The 19857-nt window shown below is 42.5% G+C and overlaps 1 protein-coding gene across 1 annotated transcript in view; it reads left to right on the top strand.

Moving 5' to 3' along the window:
• Positions 1–19857, top strand: part of MICU2 (mitochondrial calcium uptake 2) — a gene marked incomplete at its 5' end in the record, with an annotated part of 85653 nt that overhangs the window by 38361 nt on the left and 27435 nt on the right. Inside the window, 4 exons of the mRNA XM_082859726.1 lie at positions 10093–10124; positions 10228–10303; positions 17393–17440; positions 18383–18465. Coding sequence (XP_082715852.1) covers positions 10093–10124; positions 10228–10303; positions 17393–17440; positions 18383–18465 — 239 coding nt within the window. The remainder of the gene's footprint in view (positions 1–10092; positions 10125–10227; positions 10304–17392; positions 17441–18382; positions 18466–19857) is intronic.

Genomic DNA, 19857 nt, shown 5'->3' with positions numbered 1-19857 from the left:
ACCAAGAGCAGCTTATTCTCCTTCCTCCACTTCTCTTCTCTGTCCTTCTCTGTGTCTTTTGCTCAGGGTAGGCCCTCAGCACTTCTCCCCAGATTATTGCGAAGGACTCCTTTCCTTCAGGCTGGACCTCCTTCTTCTGAACAACACACTGATCCTTTTACTCTCCGTAAACGCGTTTAGCGGTTCTAGGAGCTCTTAACTTACTGCTCGGAGCCCTCTTGCTCTGACTTGTGCCTGTGTCTATCCTATGGGTGGTACCCTTTGGTTCCGTCATACAGAGCAACTTAAAAACCAACTCTTCCATTTAAAGCTCTTTATGTAAGACAGCAACAATATGTCGTTGTCATGAGGAAAGCACTTAAATTTTACTTGGAGAAATGTTATTAAAAGTCAAATTTCTTATGACTTTTTCTCACAGTAATTTTGGCATGCAGCTCATTTTAGTAGAATATGATGTTTATTGTATTCCTTCTACATTGCAATTTTATTGAATTGATTTTAGCATCTTCAGAATTAAAAGTTTGCTGAAAATGTGTTTAAGGGTACCATAATGAGGCTTTATATTATTAGAAAGATTATCTTATATTAGAAAATGTTGTGGTCAAGCATAATTTTCCTTCTTGCCTTAATGGCCTGCACGCTTAAATGTAATGTTCTGTTACTATAAAATGTGTACAGCTCTACCTTAGAACTAATGCTGTTGTAACAGCATAGAGAGAGCGTTTATACTGTGTCTTTCTACCTTAGTAACTTTTGTTAAGGACACGTTATTTCCATTTGTTTAGTCAGACGGAGCTGCATTTTTATCCAGCCGACCAAAGCAAGGCAGGATGCACAGAAGTCAGTGAAGGATGCGTCAGGGTTCTTTTACCTCATTTGCAGGCACTGCGGTGGAAAATGCAGGACAGACCGACTGCTGACTCGCCAGCGCAAACAGCAGTGACGAGACTGTCCAGCTCCCCAAGAGCCACAAGATAAATGCCTGCCCCTCTTTCCAGAGGCTTTTGTTACGAGCACAGTGCTGTGCTCACATCTCAGCCCCATCTTATTCCACGCTGCTGCCCTTTTAATCCCTCTTACCTTGTTCAGTTATTTTCCATAGCACTTGTCACACCCTAATGTTTACTATAATATGTATTTACAATTTCCTTACTTTTGAAGTTTACTGTTTATTGTCTGTTTCTCCCCCTAGAGCGCCTGCTCCGTGACAGGAATGTGTGTCCCTTGTGCTCAGTGACATAAACAAAATACCCAGAGTAGTGCTCGGCACATAGTAGGTATTCATTCATTCACAGGAGTTTCTATCAGGCGTCCAAGAGGAAGTGTTGAGTGAGCAGTTAGATGTACAAGTAGGAGAGAGAACGGAACTGAAATGTAGGCTGAAGACTCTTCAGTGGATTCATGAGAGCTGAGACTCCATGAGGTTGCAAAAGCGAGTTTAGATGGGAAAGGTGGGTGGAAGGAATGAGCTCTGGGATGACCCAGCATTTACAAGTTGGGGAGAGTAAGTGGGAGCAGCTAAAAGGTAGTGTGATTCCATTTATATGAAGTGTCCATCATAGGCAGATCTGTAGAGACAAAGTAGATCCGTAGTTGCCCACAAGTAGGGGAAGAGGAGTGACTGCTAATGGGTTTTCCGTTCTTCTGGCGGGTAATGAAAACGTTCTGAAAGTAGGTGGTGGTGATGGTTGTACCACTCTGAATATACTAAAAACCATTGAACTATACAGTTTCAATGGACAGATTTTGTGATATATGAAGTATATCGCAATAAAGCTATAAAAACATATAAAAATACCAATCCTTGTTCCCAGTTGAAAATATTAATTTTAAAATTATTTTCATGGAAATGACTCTGACAAGTACAGGTTTCTGGTAACTGACCATACTGCTGAACTGAATGAATAAGCATTTTCAGAACTCTAATGGAAAACTGATGAATTCATAACAGTGCTAACAAAAGACCAAGATGAAAAAAAATTAATTACATGGGACTGAGTGAACTGATGAGGATGATTATAATTTTTGTGACTTTCTGTTTGAATAAAAAAAAAAAAATCCCACAAGGACCCAGAGGCAAAAAAATATACAAATCAATTTTCACTGCAGAGTAAAGGAGCTGTTACAGTGGAGGATTCCTGGACTGAATGTCAATATTATGACACAGTGTGAGTGTGTTTCGTGTTTGGTAATTGCAGTCATTGTTGCTTTTGTTGTGGCCATCCATTTACAATGCTTGGTGTCAGTTTATTTATCTCTTGTAAAAATAAAATACAGTGTGTGTGTGTGAAAAAAATGAATACAGTAAATAAATAAATAAATAAAATTATTTGCAAAAAATAAATGGAGACGCTAAAATAATAAAAACATGACTCTTTTTTTTTTTTTTTTTTTTTTGCGGTATGCGGGCCTCTCACTGTTGTGGCCTCTCCCGTTGTGGAGCACAGGCTCCGGACGCGCAGGCTCAGCGGCCATGGCTCACGGGCCCAGCCGCTCCGCGGCATGTGGGATCTTCCCGGACCGGGGCACGAACCCGTGTCCCCTGCATCGGCAGGCGGACTCTCAACCACTGTGCCACCAGGGAAGCCCAAACATGACTCTTTATATGCATTTCCAATATCAGAGAACTCATTGTGGGTCTAAACCGAAACATATTCATCTAGGTCAATTCTTACAGAAAAGTGAACTGATTTGTAGGAGCCATCTCAGGAGTTTTAAAAGCACAGATTGCTGATAAATTCATTTGCCAAAAAAATTAGCTGCTTAGGCTTCCAAGGACTCACTAAGCAGTCTCCTTCCCATCCAGTCAGTACGTGGGTAAGAGTGGGCCGTGAGCACACTGCCCTGGCAGCATCTGAGTGCTGACCCATCTCCACACGTAAATACTTTCTCCTCTCCCGGTCTTCTTATAAACACACACATGCACACACGTACCTAAGATGGGGCGTGGTGAGCACGTCCATAGTCGTCAGACTGCAGGGTGGCACATAGTTTGTCTGTCCCCTACCTAGCTCATGACCCCGCACCCTGACTGGGGAGGATGCATTTTCCTGTGTGAGAAGAACAGGTTTAAAGCCCACGGGCCATGCTTTTATTTCTTAAAGACAGATTTCTCCTCCTTGGAAGGATATTCAGGAGGGTCAGTTTCCCTCTACCCTTATATTCTTATGCTTTTCATCAGCTTACTTATTGTTGTTCTCTGAATGATATAAAAAGGAATCATTAAAAAGAAGGGGTAAGGGGCTTCCCTGGTGGCGCAGTGGTTGAGAGTCTGCCTGCCGATGCAGGGGACGCGGGTTCGTGCCCCGGTCCGGGAAGATCCCACATGCCGCAGAGCGGCTGGGCCCGTGAGCCATGGCCGCTGAGCCTGCGCGTCCGGAGCCTGTGCTCCGCAACGGGAGAGGCCACAACAGTGAGAGGCCCGCGTACCGCAAAAAAAAAAAAAAAATCATTCTAAATATGAGATTCTTTGGAATTACATCCAATGGAAGCCTACTTTACCGGGCTTGTATACAACAAATAAAAAGTAAAAATTAAGACGTTTAATTCTAAAATGATTCAACTTTTCATTCAGCATCCTGAGAAAAAAATTAAAACTTGGATTCTGTTTTCTAACATTCATATACATATGACTTCTGGCTTATTTTTGTGATTGTTGTCATAAGAAACTGGAAGAACTGTTCACTGTAGGTATTTCAAAGGTCATTTATCAACAGTTTGTACGGTTTTGGAATGTGGCATCAAGAAGCATTAGCCTGGAAGGTTTATTCCCCAGTGCCAAGCTCGGTCCACACTGAAGCGCTGAGCTCCGGTCCCAGCTTCATCCTGTGGCGTCTTTATCAAGTGGAGGCTGTGGCACGAGTAACAACTTTAATCCCTCATAAGGACAGCTGGTTTCCATGGTGTTTGGGGACATGGGGAACCTGACACACAGAGCAGCCCAGATCAGATCAGTCTGGTGTTTAATTTCACACCAAAATGAAAATCCTGGAGGAGGTAAACAATAAATGTGACACGCACCCTCAGAGAGTCTCCGGTCTAGTCTTGGGGACAAAACTGATGCCCCCCTTACGAGTTCTTCTTAAGCTTCCATCTTCAAGTCGTCCTCTCTCCTCCTTGCCTTCTTCCTCAAGGACCTTGCCCCCATCAGTGACTTAGCTGTGCCTGAACACTGACTTTTTCACGTGTGTGTCTCCAGACCAGACCTCTCATCTGACCAGAGGCATCTCAGGTCAGCAACCGTAAACGTGCTGTGGGTGCCCTGCGCCTCCCCGCCCGCCGTCCCTCTGCTGGTGAACGGCCCCGTCACGGTCTCTCGTTCGACCGTGTTCCCGGACTGGCACAGTGCCTGGCACAAGTATTTATTAAACAGCTTAATAAGTAAATATATCAACAGTTATTATATAATGAAATGATGAGTTATAATCCACACCTTTATTAAAAATTTTATTGGCTACACCTCATGTAAGAGGCACTGTGTTAGGCCTTGGGGATGTAGTGGTAAATAAAACAGATATTAATGGAATTCACAATCTAGTGTAGAGTTGGGGTAATAGACTATCTAATGTGGTAGTTTCATCAGAGAGCTGGAGGAATCATGACTTCACAAAGGGTGTGAGAAAAATGGATACATTTCCTTAAGCAAACAACAAAAGGGAGAAGAATATTCCCTCTGAGGGGATAAATCTGTTAAGATGCTGCAGCAGGTTGTATTTCCAAAAATGGCTGCAACGGTATGTCTGGTCCCGTATGCTCTTCCAGAACTTTGTCAGCCCCCATCAAGAGGTGGGACCTGTATCCCCTCTCCGTGACCTTTGCGACTTCCACTCCTAGAGATGCATGCATGTGACAGTGTGGCACTTTGAAGGCTAGGTCCTAAAAGGCCATGTGGGCCTACAGCCAGTTGCTAGTATCGTTCTTAATAGTAAAAGATTAGATGCTTTGCCTCTGAGATCAGGGAGTAGGCAAGGCTGTCCACTCTCACGGCTTGTATTCACCATGCTACCGGAAGTAGCGACCAGTGCAAAAAGGCAAGGAAAAGAAATGAGACCTACAGATTTAAAAGGGAAAGGGAGGTTGTCTTTGTTCAGAGACATGATTATGTAGAAAATCTCAAAGTATCCACAAATAATAAGACTACTAAACTAGTAAGGGAGTTGTCAAGGTCATAGGACACAGCACCTCTGTATGAAAATCGGTTGTATTTCTGTACACCAGCATCTCCGCTGTGTCGTGGCCTTACACTTTGTCCTACACACTCCAGCAAAGGACCTGATCGCCGCTCAAAGAGAAAGTAGAGGTCGTGAGATAGTAACACCCCCTTCACAACCATGGCGCTCTTCCACCTCATGGCGGGGGTGGGGGGGCACCGCAGGGCCTGCTGTGTTGGCAGAGGGTTCCAGCCCTTCCATCTCAGGCCTGATTCACCTGCTAGTCCCGGAACGCTTTCAGCCCCACTTTTCTGGGCTAATTCCTGCTAATCTGTCAGGTCTTAACTTAAGCAGCTCTCATTTGGAGAAGCTTTTCCTCACCTTCCCCGCTCCCCATTGTTTAGTTTCTTAGCTTTCTATTTCCCCCTTTATATCAGTTTTCAAGCTGTAATTAAATTATTTGTTATGTATAATGTTATTAATTATTTCACAGTGCTTAAGGTTGCAAAAAAGAAAGTCACATTTCTCGTTTTTCCATTCAAAAATGATGTAAATGTGGGCTTCCCTGGTGGCGCAGTGGTTGAGAGCCCGCCTGCCGATTCAGGGGACACGGGTTCGTGCCCCGGTCCGGGAAGATCCCACGTGCCGCGGAGCAGCTGGGCCCGTGAACCATGGCCGCTGAGCCTGCGCGTCCGGAGCCTGTGCTCCGCAACGGGAGAGGCCACAGCAGTGAGAGGCCCGCGTACCGAAAAAAAAAAAAAAAAAAAAAAGATGTAAATGTATTTCAAGAAGCGACTTATCAAAGTTGGCAAGGAGGCCAGTTTTAGGCATTTTAGGGCATCACATTTGTCTTCCTCTAGAAGAAATGCCAACCAGAGGTCATCTCTGGCTCTCACTATTTAAATATTCCAGCAAAATAAACAAGCCATATGCTTTGTTGAAAGAAAATAGCACCACTGAAATTTGCCTTCCTTTTTTTCCTCCAGCTATCACTTTTATTAGTGATATTCGGGAGCTCAGTCACTTTGCTAATGTGCTATTTTCTGCCTTGATTTCCATCATAGCTGAGACTGAATTCAAGCAAGTGTGTAATCAGCTCTTATACCAATTCTAATATTGATGCTAAGTTGTTCCATGTATTTATGCAAGATGTGAAATGATGTAAATGTCTCTACTGTGTAATTTTTATGTGTCAAAAGTCCACGTATCTCTAGCAAAATGAAGTTGAATTAGATACTATTAGCAATGTTTTTATAGTTATGGTTATCAAATAACTTTATTTTGGCTACAGGCAAAGATTTATTTGACCTTTAACAACACTTAATATGTATTGTTGCAGTTTTACTTACTTTAAGTATTAAAATGGCTGTTTGCCTGTAACAAGATGTGCTTGTTCCTGGTTTTTAACTTCAGAAATCCTCTGTAAACAGTGAAAACCACGTGGTGGAATCTCCAGAGTAGGTGGAGACCTTTTAAAACACTCTACTTCTTGAGCCAAAATTCCATCATAGTGTTGAAGATTTATCCCTTCCCCTACCGAGAAAAGCAACAATGTATTTTCCATCCTTTCATACTAGCACAGTGAAGCAAGGCATCCTCAACTCTAGATCTGCCTTTTTTGCTGTTAGTTTCTCCCATTCTGTTATTTTTATATGACAGCATAAATGTATATGAAATAGCTATGAAAACAATAAGAATGCGTTTCTTATGTGTGTGAAAATATTTACAAATAATGTGGCTGATTAGGGGTTAATATCCAAAATACATAAACAGCTCATTCAACTCAATCTCAAGAAAACAAAAGACACAATTAAAAGATGGGCAGGAGACCTGAATAGACATTTTTCCAGAGAAGACATACAGATGGCCAACAGGCACATGAAAAGATGCTTAACATTGCAAATCACCAGAGAAATGCAAACCAAAACTACAATGAGGTATCACCTCACACCAGTCAGAGTGGCCGTCCTCAAAAAGAACACAAATAACAAATGTTGGCGAGGATATGGAGAAAAGGGAACCCTCCTACACTGTTGGTGGGAATGTAAATTGATGCAGACACTGTGGAAGACCGTATAGAGGTTCCTCAAAAAAAAAAAAATAGAACTACCATATGATCCAGCAATTCCACTCCTCGGTATGTATCCAAAGAAAACATTTGAAAAGATACATGCATCCAGATGTTCATAGCAGCACTATTTACAATTGCCAAGATACGGAAGCAACCCAGGTGTCCATCAATAGATGAATGGATAAAGATGATGTAGTGTATACATACAGTGGAATAGTACTCAGCCATAAAAGAGAATGAATTTTTGCCATTTGCAGCAATATAGATGGACCCAGAGGGCATTATGCTAAGTGAAGCAAGTCAGACAGAGAAAGGCAAACACTATGTTATCACATATATGTGGAATCTAAACAATACAACAAATGAATGTAACAAAAAAGAGATAGACTCACAGATACAGAGAAAACCAGTGGGGAAAGAGAAGAAGGAGAGGGGCAATATAGGGATAGGGGATTAAGAGATACAAACTACTCTGTGTAAAATAAGCTACAAGGATATACTCTACAGCAGCGGTCCCCAGCCCTTTTGGCACCAGGGACCGGTTTCGTGGAAGACAGTTTTTCCGCGGACCGGGACGGGGCGGGGGGGGGGCTGGTTCAGGCGGTGATGCGAGCAATGGAGGAGCAGATGAAGCTTCACACCCTCACCCGCCACTCACATCCTGCCGTGTGGCCTGGTTCCTCACAGGCCACGGGGCCGATGCTGGTCCGCAGCCCGGGGTTTGGGGACCCCTGCTACAGCACAGGGAATATGACCAATATCTTACAATAACTGTAAATGGAGTATAACCTATCAAAATTATTAATCACTATGTTTTATGTCTGAGACTAATATTGGACATCAACTCTACCTCAATTTTTTAAAAAGTAGGGGGGAGAGGACTGGCAAAAATGAATACATATATTTAAGTATATTTAATGTGTCTTTGTGTTGTTACTGTTGTCAGATGGACAAAGGTCATGCCCCTCGTGTAGCCGACCAGACCGCACCCCTCTTAAATCTGATACTTGGTCTCTGTCCTTGGGGAGCCCATAAACGAGTGGTCTAAAACCAGGCAGCCTGGGTGAGACGCACTAAGAAACCCCAGCAGAGGGTTCTGGGTTGGAAACACCACAGTCTCCTCTCTTACTCAGAGAAATGTTTAGTGACTTAGGAGAAAGGAAGTAAGAAAGACAAGGTGTTCTCCTAGGAGCTCTGCCTTGTCTTTTTTTTTTTTAACCTAAAAATGAATTTTCTGTAACAGAGGTACCCCAGACTTTTTATCAGCAAAGGTAATTTCTTTACCATTTTCTAATATTCCATTTTGAAAAAAAATTTTTTCAAGACAAGTTCATTTAGTACATGGATTCTCCATTTTTGATAATCAAATACATATACAGGTATCCGGCAGAACTTGTAGTCAACATGAAATTACCGGGTAACTTCTATCTATTTGATGATCTCATGTTATAATAGCACCTAACATTAGAATCGAGTTATTTGTCATTGGGTAGCAATAGTTTATCAGTGACAAACAATTTTTCCAAAACAGTAACTCCTAAGCTTACAAACATGGTCATAGATGTTTCTAAAAATTATATGGTCATGTTCACAATTAATGTTTTAATTATTAAAGCAAAAATAAAATCTTGATAATTTATTAACAGTAAATAATAGAATTTGTCCCCAGTAGATTTATAATCCAAATTTAAGCATCCGAAACTGCAAAAAGCCACATCTAAAAGTATTGTTTTTTTTCAACCTGTCACCTGAATTTTCACACACCATGTAATTGCACTGAACAAACTTCATGGATAATTTTGAGAGCAAGAAGGGAAGTTTGTGATGCATATGGCTTACGTAAGAAATAAAATTAACAAAATATTTTTCAGTGTTCTAGATGTGTAAATGGCTTGAGGCTGTCTTCAGAAAAAGTCTCAACAAAAGAAGCAAGGTGATTGCTTTAGAATTACAGTGGATAAGAGGAAAATGAGGTCAGCCTAAAGACGATGGCGGAAAGCCTGAAAGAATTTTAATCTGTTATCCAGTAGGAAACTGTTAAAAGTAACATCACTTTAGAATGAACAGCCATCTTGGCCAGCCTTTACTTTTATTTTATTTATTTATTTGTTTGTTTATTTTATTTATTTATTTTTGGCTGCATTGGGTCTTCGTTGCTGCGCACGGGCTTTCTCTAGTTGCGGCAAGCGGGCTTCTCTTGTTGGGGAGCATGGCGTCTAGGCGCCCGGGCTTCAGTAGTTGTGGCACACGAGCTGAGTAGTTGTGGCTCGCAGGCTCTAGAGCGCAGGCTCCGTAATTGTGGTTCACGGGCTTAGTTGCTCCACGGCATGGGGGACCTTCCCATACCAGGGCTTGAACCCGTGTCCCCTGCATTGGCAGGCGGATTCTTAACCACTGCGCCACCAGGGAAGCCCCTGACCAGCCTTTAGATCTGACTGCAGAGCTGTGACCTTAAGAACTTTTCAGGGTTAAAAAGGTAGCTTTCTGAAAGATGAATGTGTATTTTTTTAGTCAATGAAAGCAAAAGGAGACAGATTTTAATAATCATGTAAAGAAAGAAATAATGTTTGGCACAAACTTATTTCTCTTAGACAGCTATGATGAGTGAGAGATGGTTAGAAGGTTCCATATTTCTGGAAGGGAGTGAGTGAAAGTGAACATAGGTCTTACAAAGAACTACAGTGTTTGTGTTTACACTTAGAATTCTCTGGCTCATAACTTCTGTTTAAAGATATTAGCTGAAATTGCCAGACTTCTATTTTTTATAAATATTTAGTTATTTGTTTTGTCTTTTAAGTGATTTTCTTCTTAATGGAAGTTGAATTTTACCAAGGTATATGGGTACTAAATAATATTTCTTCTTTGCTATAGGTAAAACTTTAGTCAAGAGGCTGACAAATAAGGTAAGCAATGGAGGTGAAGGTCTTTTTTCTTTTTCTTTTTTTTTAAGATAGAAAATCAACTATTATAAGTTAAATTGAAAGATTTTAATATGTTTATTCAAAGGATATTGAGGACATACTGGCAGGAATCAAAGGAGCTGGTTGTGGATCAACTTTTTTTAGAGACCTCGGCGATAAAGGTAATTTTTATTTGTTTTACTTGTGTTTTATTTAACCAAAGTATTAAGGAATTAAGTTATGAGGTTTGCAGCTGCATATTGAAGAACATACATTAGAGAATCTGCAGAGAGAATGTTATAAGTGTGTTATTTAATAGATGTTTTTAAATCATAATAAAATACTCATTACATTTGAAGCAACTTTTTCTTAAACTCTTTGAGCAATCACAGAAAAATTATTTAAACATTGATTTCAGTAAGCTTGGAGAGAAAGGTGAGGCAGAGCATCAAGAATAAGGAGAGAAAAAAAAGAAGAAAAAGAAGAGAAAAAAAGAGGGAAAATAAAAAGAGAAAAAAAAGAATAAGGAGAGATGGGCTTCCTTGGTGGTGCAATGATTTGGAATCCACCTGCCAGTGCAGGGGGCGCGGGTTCAATTGGTCCGGGAACTAAGATCCCACATGCTGCGGAGCAACTAAGCCCGTGTGCCACAACTACTGAGCCTGCATGCTGCAACTACTGAAGCCCGTGCACCTAGAGCCCGTGCTCTGCAACAAAAGAAGCCACCACAGTGAGAAGCCTGCACACCACAACAAAGAGTAGCCCCCGCTCGCCACAACTAGAGAAAGCCCACGCGTAGCAACGAAGACCCAATGCAGCCATAAATAAATACATACATACATAAATTTATTTATTTATAAAAGAAAAAAAAGAGAAAAAAAGGATTTGGGACTTCCCTGGTGGTCCAGTGGTTAAGAATCCGCCTTCCAATGCAAGGGACTCGGGTTCGATGCCTGGTTGTGGAACTAAGATTCCATATGCTGCAGGGCAGCTAAGCCCACGCACCGCAACTAAGAGCCTGCACGCTGCAACAAAAGATCCCGAGTGCCGCAACTAAGACCCGACGCAGCCAAATAAATAAATATTTTTAAAAAAAAGAAGAAGAAGAAGAGAAAGGACTTTCCTGGCAGTCCAGTGGTTAAGACTCTGTGCTTCCACTGCAGGGGATGCAGGTTTGATCCCTGGGCGGGGAAGTTCTGCATGCCGAGGGGTGCAGCCAGATAAATAAGTAAGTAAAGTGATTATTCTAAAGTAAGAAGACAAAGCCTCAGAGATAGCGCAGAGGACACCAGCATTCACGGGAGCAGAGGAGGAGGAGGGGCCGTGCAGGAGAGGGGGCAGAGGCATCAGAGGGAGAGGGAGTCTCGGGAGCCTGGGAGGGAGGGAGCATCAGTGTGCAGGGCCCGTGAAGGAAGGGGGTCAGAACGTGGTTAGGACTGGCGGTGGGGAGGTGCTCCCGCGCGTCAGCAAGGGCAGGGGCGGTGCTGGGACAGGTTCTGGGGGCAGATTGCAGAGCGTGGAGGACGGTGGTGCGGGGCGGGGCGGGTGTGAGCTGGAGGCCGGTCCTGGCGGTCTGTGTTGCACGAAGGGCTTTGAGCGCACGTCTGGGTGTGAGGGGGCGGGGGGTGTGCAGAGCTCGGTGGAGGGCGCGCCCCTCAGCGGGGAGCTTTGCGTTGTACCGCGTGGGGAGGGGTGATGTGCGGGTGTTTACCGCACATGTTTGCAGAGCAGGGCTGAGAAGTTGAGGCGGGTTTGGAGGGTGGCCCTGATTCCTTCGTGAAGTGGAGGGTGTGGAGAAAGCAGGAGGTTTGAAGTGGCCACCAGCTGGTTCTCCCCCGGCCGCGGGCAGGCCGGGAAGCACACAGAAGCATGCGGCTAGGGTGTTACTAGGCAAACGCAGGGAAGAAAAGTCGTGGGCTAGGGGGTTAACGGTGTCGAGGGCAGCAGTTTTACTTAAAAACACGAGAGTCTTTAAGTAACAAGCCTTGGAGAGAAAAAAGTAAGATGGGAAGAGCGATGGAAAGAAAGTGGGAATTCAGGAGAGAGCGGCCAGTGAGGGTGGGAGCAGGTGAGCTGGGAACCCAGGAGCGGGGCCCACCGTGCGCGCAGAGCCGGGGTCTGCGCTCCGGTTCGGAGAAGCCGCTGCAGGTGAGCTCGGCCTCGGGTGCGGTCGTGGAATCGGCCGGCTGGAGCAGAGTAAGTGGCAGCGTGAATGTGACAGAGGTGACCCCAGGTCTGAGAGTAGAGTGTGGTCCTGTGTGCTGGACGATGGACCAGGCGCTCAGGCCTCCGGCGACGGAAGGCTGAAGAGAGGGAGCTAGGTAGGTAACCAGGAAGAAAGTCGGAGGTGGTCAGCCCGACGGCATCAGCCTCGGAGTAACAGGTTTCTGCAAGAGGCTGTAAGAGCAAAGGTCTGGGATGAGCGTGGCAGTGGGGAGAGGAGTCACCACTTGAGCCGTCTGCAAGGGTGCCGGCGTCCCGAGCGGAGAAGCCGCTTGCAGGTGCGGCAGGGCTCAGCACACGGCGACCAGTTAAAGGTGTTTACTGAGGAAGGCCATTCGGGAGAGCGTCGCAGAGCGTCCGGGGAGAAGCAGAGGCATGGAGGTTGGTTGGTTCCGGAAGGATGAAGTGCAGACCAGCTGCAGGTGTGTCAACAAAGAGGACAGAGGCCGCTTGGAAAGTGGGGTGTGGCCGCTGAGGACGGTCGGACCTAAGCTAGAGAGGTGAGCAGAGCCTCAACCGTACGTACACAGCGTGGGAGGGAGTGTTCAGGAGCGTGGGCCTTGTCCTGAGAACGGCGGGTTGCCGTGGGGGAGCTGTAAGAAGGCGACAAGTCAGATGAGAGAAACCCCTCTCGTCTGGGCAGAGGGGGCCGAGGCGCCTGCGGAGGGCGCAGAAGAGGAGACGGCGGGAGGTTCCGCAGTGACTGCAGGGGCCACGCGCTGGGCGGCGCGGTGGACGGAGGCAGAGCGCAAAGCCACTCGTCAGCCCTGAAAAGCCGGCAGACACTGTTCTCACAGGAGACACCGAGGTTTAAAAGCAAGATTTAACAAACTGAAGGAAGTGGGAGGCTCCCTGGCAAGTGAAGGGCAATGTTTTTGAGGCCTCCTATACGACGCGGGAGTGGAGGTTTCAGAGCAGCGAGCAGACCGTCGTGTTCTCGGCTCGGAGATGACAGCGTGGAGTGGCCAGGCTTCCGGGCTCCGGGTTCGTGGAGCCCTGAATGCAGCAGTTCGACCTGAGGGGAAGTAGACAGTTAGTGCAGCTTCCAGAACTGCGTTAGTTACAGTCGTAGCGCTTCAGACGGGCTGGGGGGCGGGGGCGGCGTTGTCCCTGGAGCTGCTCAGTTAGAGGTTCTGCTGGGCCCGGGCCATGTCCGCAGTCACGGTCTGGTCTCGGGAAGGAGGGTTGTGAATCTGTGTCGTTACCAGCTGTGCTGCTTCCATACCATAGGAAATACAGAGGGTACTGAGAAAGGTGGTTAGTAACTTCTATTTACTGTCTTTAACTTTCAGTAACAGACACATATACGTCTGTATCTCCAGCTCTGTCTCTCCATCTGTACGTACCGCTTTCTAACCATAGGAGACAGATCCATTAGCCTACTTACACACTTTTCTCACTCGATAGTTTTCGTTCCCTGTTCTTTATATAACTGGAGGACTACTTATATTCTCAAAATGAACAGGGGCATCACACAGATTTCTTAAAGAATAAAAAGTCAGTATTTCTGGATGACGGGGGAGAAAGCCCTTAGTGACGGACTGTTCGAAAAATAAACAGAAGATGTAAGTCCAAAGCAGAAAGTTGATTTTTTTTTCCCCCTTTAGGCAAATCTATAAGGATATTAGTAGGAGAAATAGAGGAAAGAGAGGCTTTAAGGGAAACTAGAAGAAAGAAGTGACTGCAGGGAGAGAGAGACCATGGTAGCATCCACTTCAGAGTCAGAGAGGACGAATGAAAATGTGCGCTGGGCAGCGGCAGGAGGAGAATTCAACCTAACTTCCTGCCGTTCACACGGGGGTGTATTAAAAACAGGCATCACTAATTAGGACTGGTAAGGAAATCGGGACTTGATGGTAGAACTTACTGGTGACAAGGAAATTAAGCCACTGACAGGGAAATGCAGGAGAACAGAGCCACGTGGTGGTGAGGGATCAGAAGAAGAGTGAGTGAAAAGGCCAAGTAAGAACCACTGCGGCCTCCCCAAGCGCTGCCGCTTCTCCAGACGCCAGCTGCCCTCAACCCAGGCTTTGTTTGTGTCTTACTGGGTGGTGGTACTTTTCACCCAGCTCATTGAAACCCGGAAATAGCTTTGAACCCTTTCTCTTTGCCCCTCCATCCTTCATATGCAGCCAAACACAGATCTTTCTAATTTTGCCTTCTAAATATTTATTGAATTCATCCTCTCTTCTCCCACCTCTAGAGAACTTACAGGACAAGAAAAAATGTTGAGGAAGGACTTAACAAGACTTATTTTTTTAGTTTTTCTCTGAAATACGTGAGTTGAAATGTACATTCCAGCTTAAAGAAAAAACACTGAATATTTTATAGGAAAGATTCAAGATACACTTTTTTCCAGATATACTCCTTTGTTGATATTAATGAAGTCATTTGAAAAAAAAGAATGTAAAATTTAGCTACATTTGGAACAATTTAAAATATTCTATATTACCACCTAAAAGAACTATCAAAATGTATATTACATCATAACTAACAAAAGGGTAGTATAGTCTTGAAATAAAGTAATCCACCTCCATGCATTATTATAAAGAAAAGTAAATTATAAGTTATAATTATTATGTATTTTTTGAAACTGAGCAGAATTCTCAACATAATACCATCCTCAAGGATATACTGAATATAAATTATAACATATATTGTAAGATATAAATGTGTTCTTATGATACATGTAGTAATTTCTCTTTGGAGAACAGAGTTCTCAAAATTGCAGTTAGTAGCAAGTCATATTTTTCAACGGTTCCAAATTTAAAATATTTCTAGAGAAGCATAGTAACTAACAGAATTTAATCATCTCTTCTAGTGACCCTTAAGGATTCTTTAATAAATTTTTAAATATAGGGACTTTTCTGGTGCTCCAGTGGTTAAGATTCCACGCTTCCACTGCAGGGGGTTCAGTCCCTGGTCAGGGAAGTTCTGCATGCCGTGCGGTGTAGCCAAAAAAAATTTTTTTTTAATATAAATTATTTAAAATACTTTCCTATTTGACATGCAGTTTTGAAACATTGACATTTAACGGCATTTATTTTACAATTCAGTGCAACAAATATGTATTAAACTGTTTCTCCTATAAGTATTCGGAAGTGTCAGTTTCCTTTAAAAGCATTTTCAGAGGCAGGTGCCTAGAATGCTGTTGGAGAGCTGTATTGTCTATAATCTATCTTGAGAGTGTAGGGAGCTGTTTTTACACTGTCTCAACTGTGTTTATTCAAGCATTTTATTTAAGTCAGTATTTCAAAGAATTTTCTTTTTCAAGAAGTTCCCCTGTGCACAGGACATGTACCTATGTCTCGAGAAAAGAAAAGTGAGGTCTCCTTTTGGCACCAAGCCCAGTTCAGTCCAGCAGTTTGGCCATTTTTTCACATTGCTGTATTCCTTTGAAAATCAGAAAAAAACTGTTCACTTTTTTGAGGCTGCCAAGATATGAAATACTTTGATCCTTCAGCTAACGTTAGAGCATTTCTCTCAGGTATGAGATATGACAAAACACATTTAATTTATTCTCCCTTCATATAAACACTGAATATTTCTAGGAAAAAATACCTGAAGACTTACTCTAGGCTTTTTATTAAAGGGAAGCACAACTGCTCCAAGATGAAAATGACAGAAAAATTGCTAATGTAAAAAACTGTTAAGTCATTAAGAGCATTTAAATACATACTGGAAGTTGCCTGTTAGCTGAAGCACTGAACTACCTGGGTGTCAAACCCTTACCTGCCTCATTTGCTCTGCACTGCTTTCGGCCGTGTGTCTCTGCTGTATCTGACCGGGGGCCCATAGGGGCTGGTCCTCCTTCACAGCAGGATGGTGCAGATCCGCTGCCGTCACCCTCTGCCAGGCTTCCTTCTTCATCTCTGAGCCACCAGGTAGCTGTGCTTCCCACTGACTCTTCCACAGGCACATCCTTGCAGACAAATACTCGCTTTTCAGTGTTCATATGCAGCTTCCTCTCTCCTGTACATATGGCTTTCCCACTTATACCACCCCTGCTTCATTGCAGTTTTCACCTATCATTCAAAGACCATTTTTTTAATTAATTTTTATTGGAGTATAGTTACTCAACCATAAAAAGGAACAAAGACCATTTTTAGAACTACTTCCTCTGAGACATCTTCGGTCATCTAAACTCTGGAAGACTTCACCTTTTTTTAAGTCCTGGAACTCACTCTCAGTATCTCTCAGTGGTATTTAGCATCTTCTGTAAACATTTACATTTTGACCTCCTGGTGGAAGTATGCAGCACCATCTATTAAGAATTCTTGGGACTTCCCTGGTGGTCCAGTGGTTAAGACTCTGCACTCTCAATGCAGGGGGCACAGGTTTGATCCCTGGTTGGAGAACTAAGATCCCGCATGCCGCACGGTGCGGCCAAAAAAAAAGAATTCTTGCCGAAAACTAAACTTGAATCTGAGCACAGCTCTGGATCTAAGTAAGTACCAGTTTGTAGAAAATATAGACGTTAGAGGAACATGTGAAATGACACCAAAAAGATGCAGTTAGCAAATCTTCTACACTTAAACTTTACCGGACAAATGACCAGGCTTCTTCAACAATTAAGTTGAAACTGAGGGGAAGAAAGACCAGGGAGAACCTATAGATTAAAATCAAGTCACTGCTACAGAAATTTAATTCCTTCATTTTAAATAACATGGTTTGACCTCTGGTATATCCAAATCTCTGTCACTCTACTGAATTTATAAGTTTGCTTCACTTGAGCTGTTATGAATAGTAAAATTTGAGGTGAAATTACACAAAATGCCATGCAGATAAAACCTCTAGTGGACATTTGTACTTGCTGACCAATGACCATTCCCCTTCCTTTCTAGTAATAGTGACCTAATAAAAGTCTCCTTGTTTTTGAAGTATTAGTACTATACTTAACTCTCTTATGAAAATTTTCCGCTATACCAGAGAGGTAATTTAAAGTAACAATGTGTGTGTTTTTAATTAGGTGAAGGTTCCATATAGTATGTATATGATTACTTCTAAACCATCTAAAACTTGCTTTCTGATGTCTTTATCTCTTTCAGGGCTGGTTTCATATACCGAATATCTTTTCTTACTTACAATCCTCACTAGTAAGTATTCCACAGTTTTTCTCATCGATCATGTGGAATTCTCTCGTCTTACCAGACAGGGTGTTGGAAGTTTGGTATTTATATCTTTATCGTGAAAAATGTTATTGGTGCCTTGCGTTCTGTACCTACAGGATGATTCTGTTGGGTGAGATTACCACCTCCCCTGCACTCAGGCTCCCCACAACTTTGTCTCCTTAATTGAAGGCTTATTGAACTGAAGAGTCAGACGCAGCCTTCACTTAGGAATATTAAAAATCCCTCACGTGACATTCTGCAAAATTCCTGGCCAGTAACTCTCTGCAAACTGTCCGGGTCATGAGAATCGAGGAAAGACTGAGAAACTTTCACAGCTCTGAGGAGATAAGGAGACATAGCAATTAAACGCAACAGGCTTCCTTGTGTTTGACCCTAGAATAGAAAAACCATGGAATCCAAATGAAGTCTGTAGTTTAGTTAAAGGTGCTAATTTCTTAGTTTTTGTAAAGGTACTGTGGTTACGCAAGATGCTGCCATGAGAGAAGGCTGGGTGGGGGGCCTGTGGGAACTCACCGTACCAGCTTTGCAGTATTTCTGTAAGCCTAAGATTATTTCAAAATAATTTTTACAAAACCCTACTCTTGGGAAAGGGAAATAAAGAGTAGTAATCAATGTGAAAATAGAGAACATACTGTAAGAATATAGGAAAGCCCCTAGTAGAGCGGAAGAAATACGTTCTGAAATGAATTTTGCTTTGAAGGGCAGAACACTTAATAGCAGAACGGCACACCATGAAAACATATCAGCCTTTGAAAATTGTTATCCTGAGAAGAGATTGTTTTTCCTCTACTTTAGGCACTTACTCATGTTGTTTCTGGTTGCTTATTTCAAGTTTGAAGACCTGTAGATCTTCAGGTAACTTGCATTCCACCAACATTTACATAATTATTCATTTTTCACTTGCAGAACCCCATACTGGGTTTCATGTTGCATTTCAAATGTTGGATGCAGATGGTGATGAGATGGTTGAGAAAAAGGAATTTTTTAAAGTAAGTAGATTCTAGTTATTTTTGGTTTATTACAAAACACCTGGATGTTTGTGTGATAATTTTACATTTCCATTAAAATGAAAATTATATTTACTGCTTATATATGAAATGTCAAGAAATCATTTATACATTCAAAAATATTAAATTTTCTGTAATACAGCCTTGAGGAAACAGTTACAGAACAGAGCATGAGATTCCAAAAGGAGAAATGAACTTAAGCATCTGCAATGTTTTAGAGTTTTATTTTTATGATTTCAGCAAATGATAATACAACAGAAAGCGCTTTATAGATGGTTAAAAATTATTGATACACCCCCACCAAAAAAAGAATAAGGAAAATAAAACCTTAAGCCTTCAGGAAGAATAGGGAGGGAAAATGAAAAAGCCACAAAAGGTATAAATCGGTTCAGATTCTCTAGGAATTTGTGAAGGCTCATAATTGAAAAGGTGAAATATGTTTAAATGATATTTCCCAAGACATAACTCTGTAACACGCCAGCAGTACATTTTACTCCGTTCCAAGGAAGTCGATGGTACTGTTAAAAGTACGTCAGTGCATGTAAACAGCGGGGAGTGCGCCAGGCAGAGCTTACTGTTCCCGATCTAGAGCAGCGCTTTATGGAGAAGATAAGTCAGTTCTGTCCTCTGTGTCTTTCTCCCAGTCCCCAGTGTACTGGGAAGACAGACCACAAGCTTGTTGAAATTGTATTTAAAACAAGTCGTACTTGGACTGTTCGGTCAAGTAGCCAGTAGCCACATGTGGCTGTTAAATATAACTTGTGACTAAGAAACTCGAGTTTCCGAATTTTAATTAAATTTAAATTTAAAAACTGACATTCACTTCAGGTATTGGCAGATTTTCAAGTATATTTGAAACAACTTGAGTATGTGGATCTACTTTTTAATTTTTATTTACTTTTTATTTACTTTTCTAAATTTTACAAAATCTAAATATGGATCAAGTACAGGTACACCTTGGAGAAATTGTGGCTTTGGTTCCAGGCCACCACAATAAAGCAAGTCACACAAATGTTTTACTTTCTCAGGGCAGATAAAAGTTATGTTTTTACTCTCCTGTAGTCTATTAAGTGTGGAATAGCATTATATCTTTAAAAAACAATGTCTCTGCCTTAATTTAAAAATATTTTATTGCTAACAAATGCCAACCATCATCTGACAATGCAGGGCTACCACAAACCTTCAGTTTGTAAAAAACTCAAAATCTGCAGAGCACAATAAAACGACGTGTGCCCATATTTCCAATGAAATACATTATCTGAGTGTCTTGTAATGTAAAATATGCACTGGAGTTTGAAGAAAAAAGAAAGGAATGTAAAATATCTTGATTCTTGTATTGAGTACATGATAAAGTCATAATTTTGAGATATTAAT

Source organism: Leucopleurus acutus, assembly GCF_964270905.1.
Source record: "Leucopleurus acutus genome assembly, chromosome: 18".
In the NCBI taxonomy this organism is placed as follows: domain Eukaryota; kingdom Metazoa; phylum Chordata; class Mammalia; order Artiodactyla; family Delphinidae; genus Leucopleurus; species Leucopleurus acutus.
This window is presented reverse-complemented; position numbering and strand designations above follow the sequence as displayed.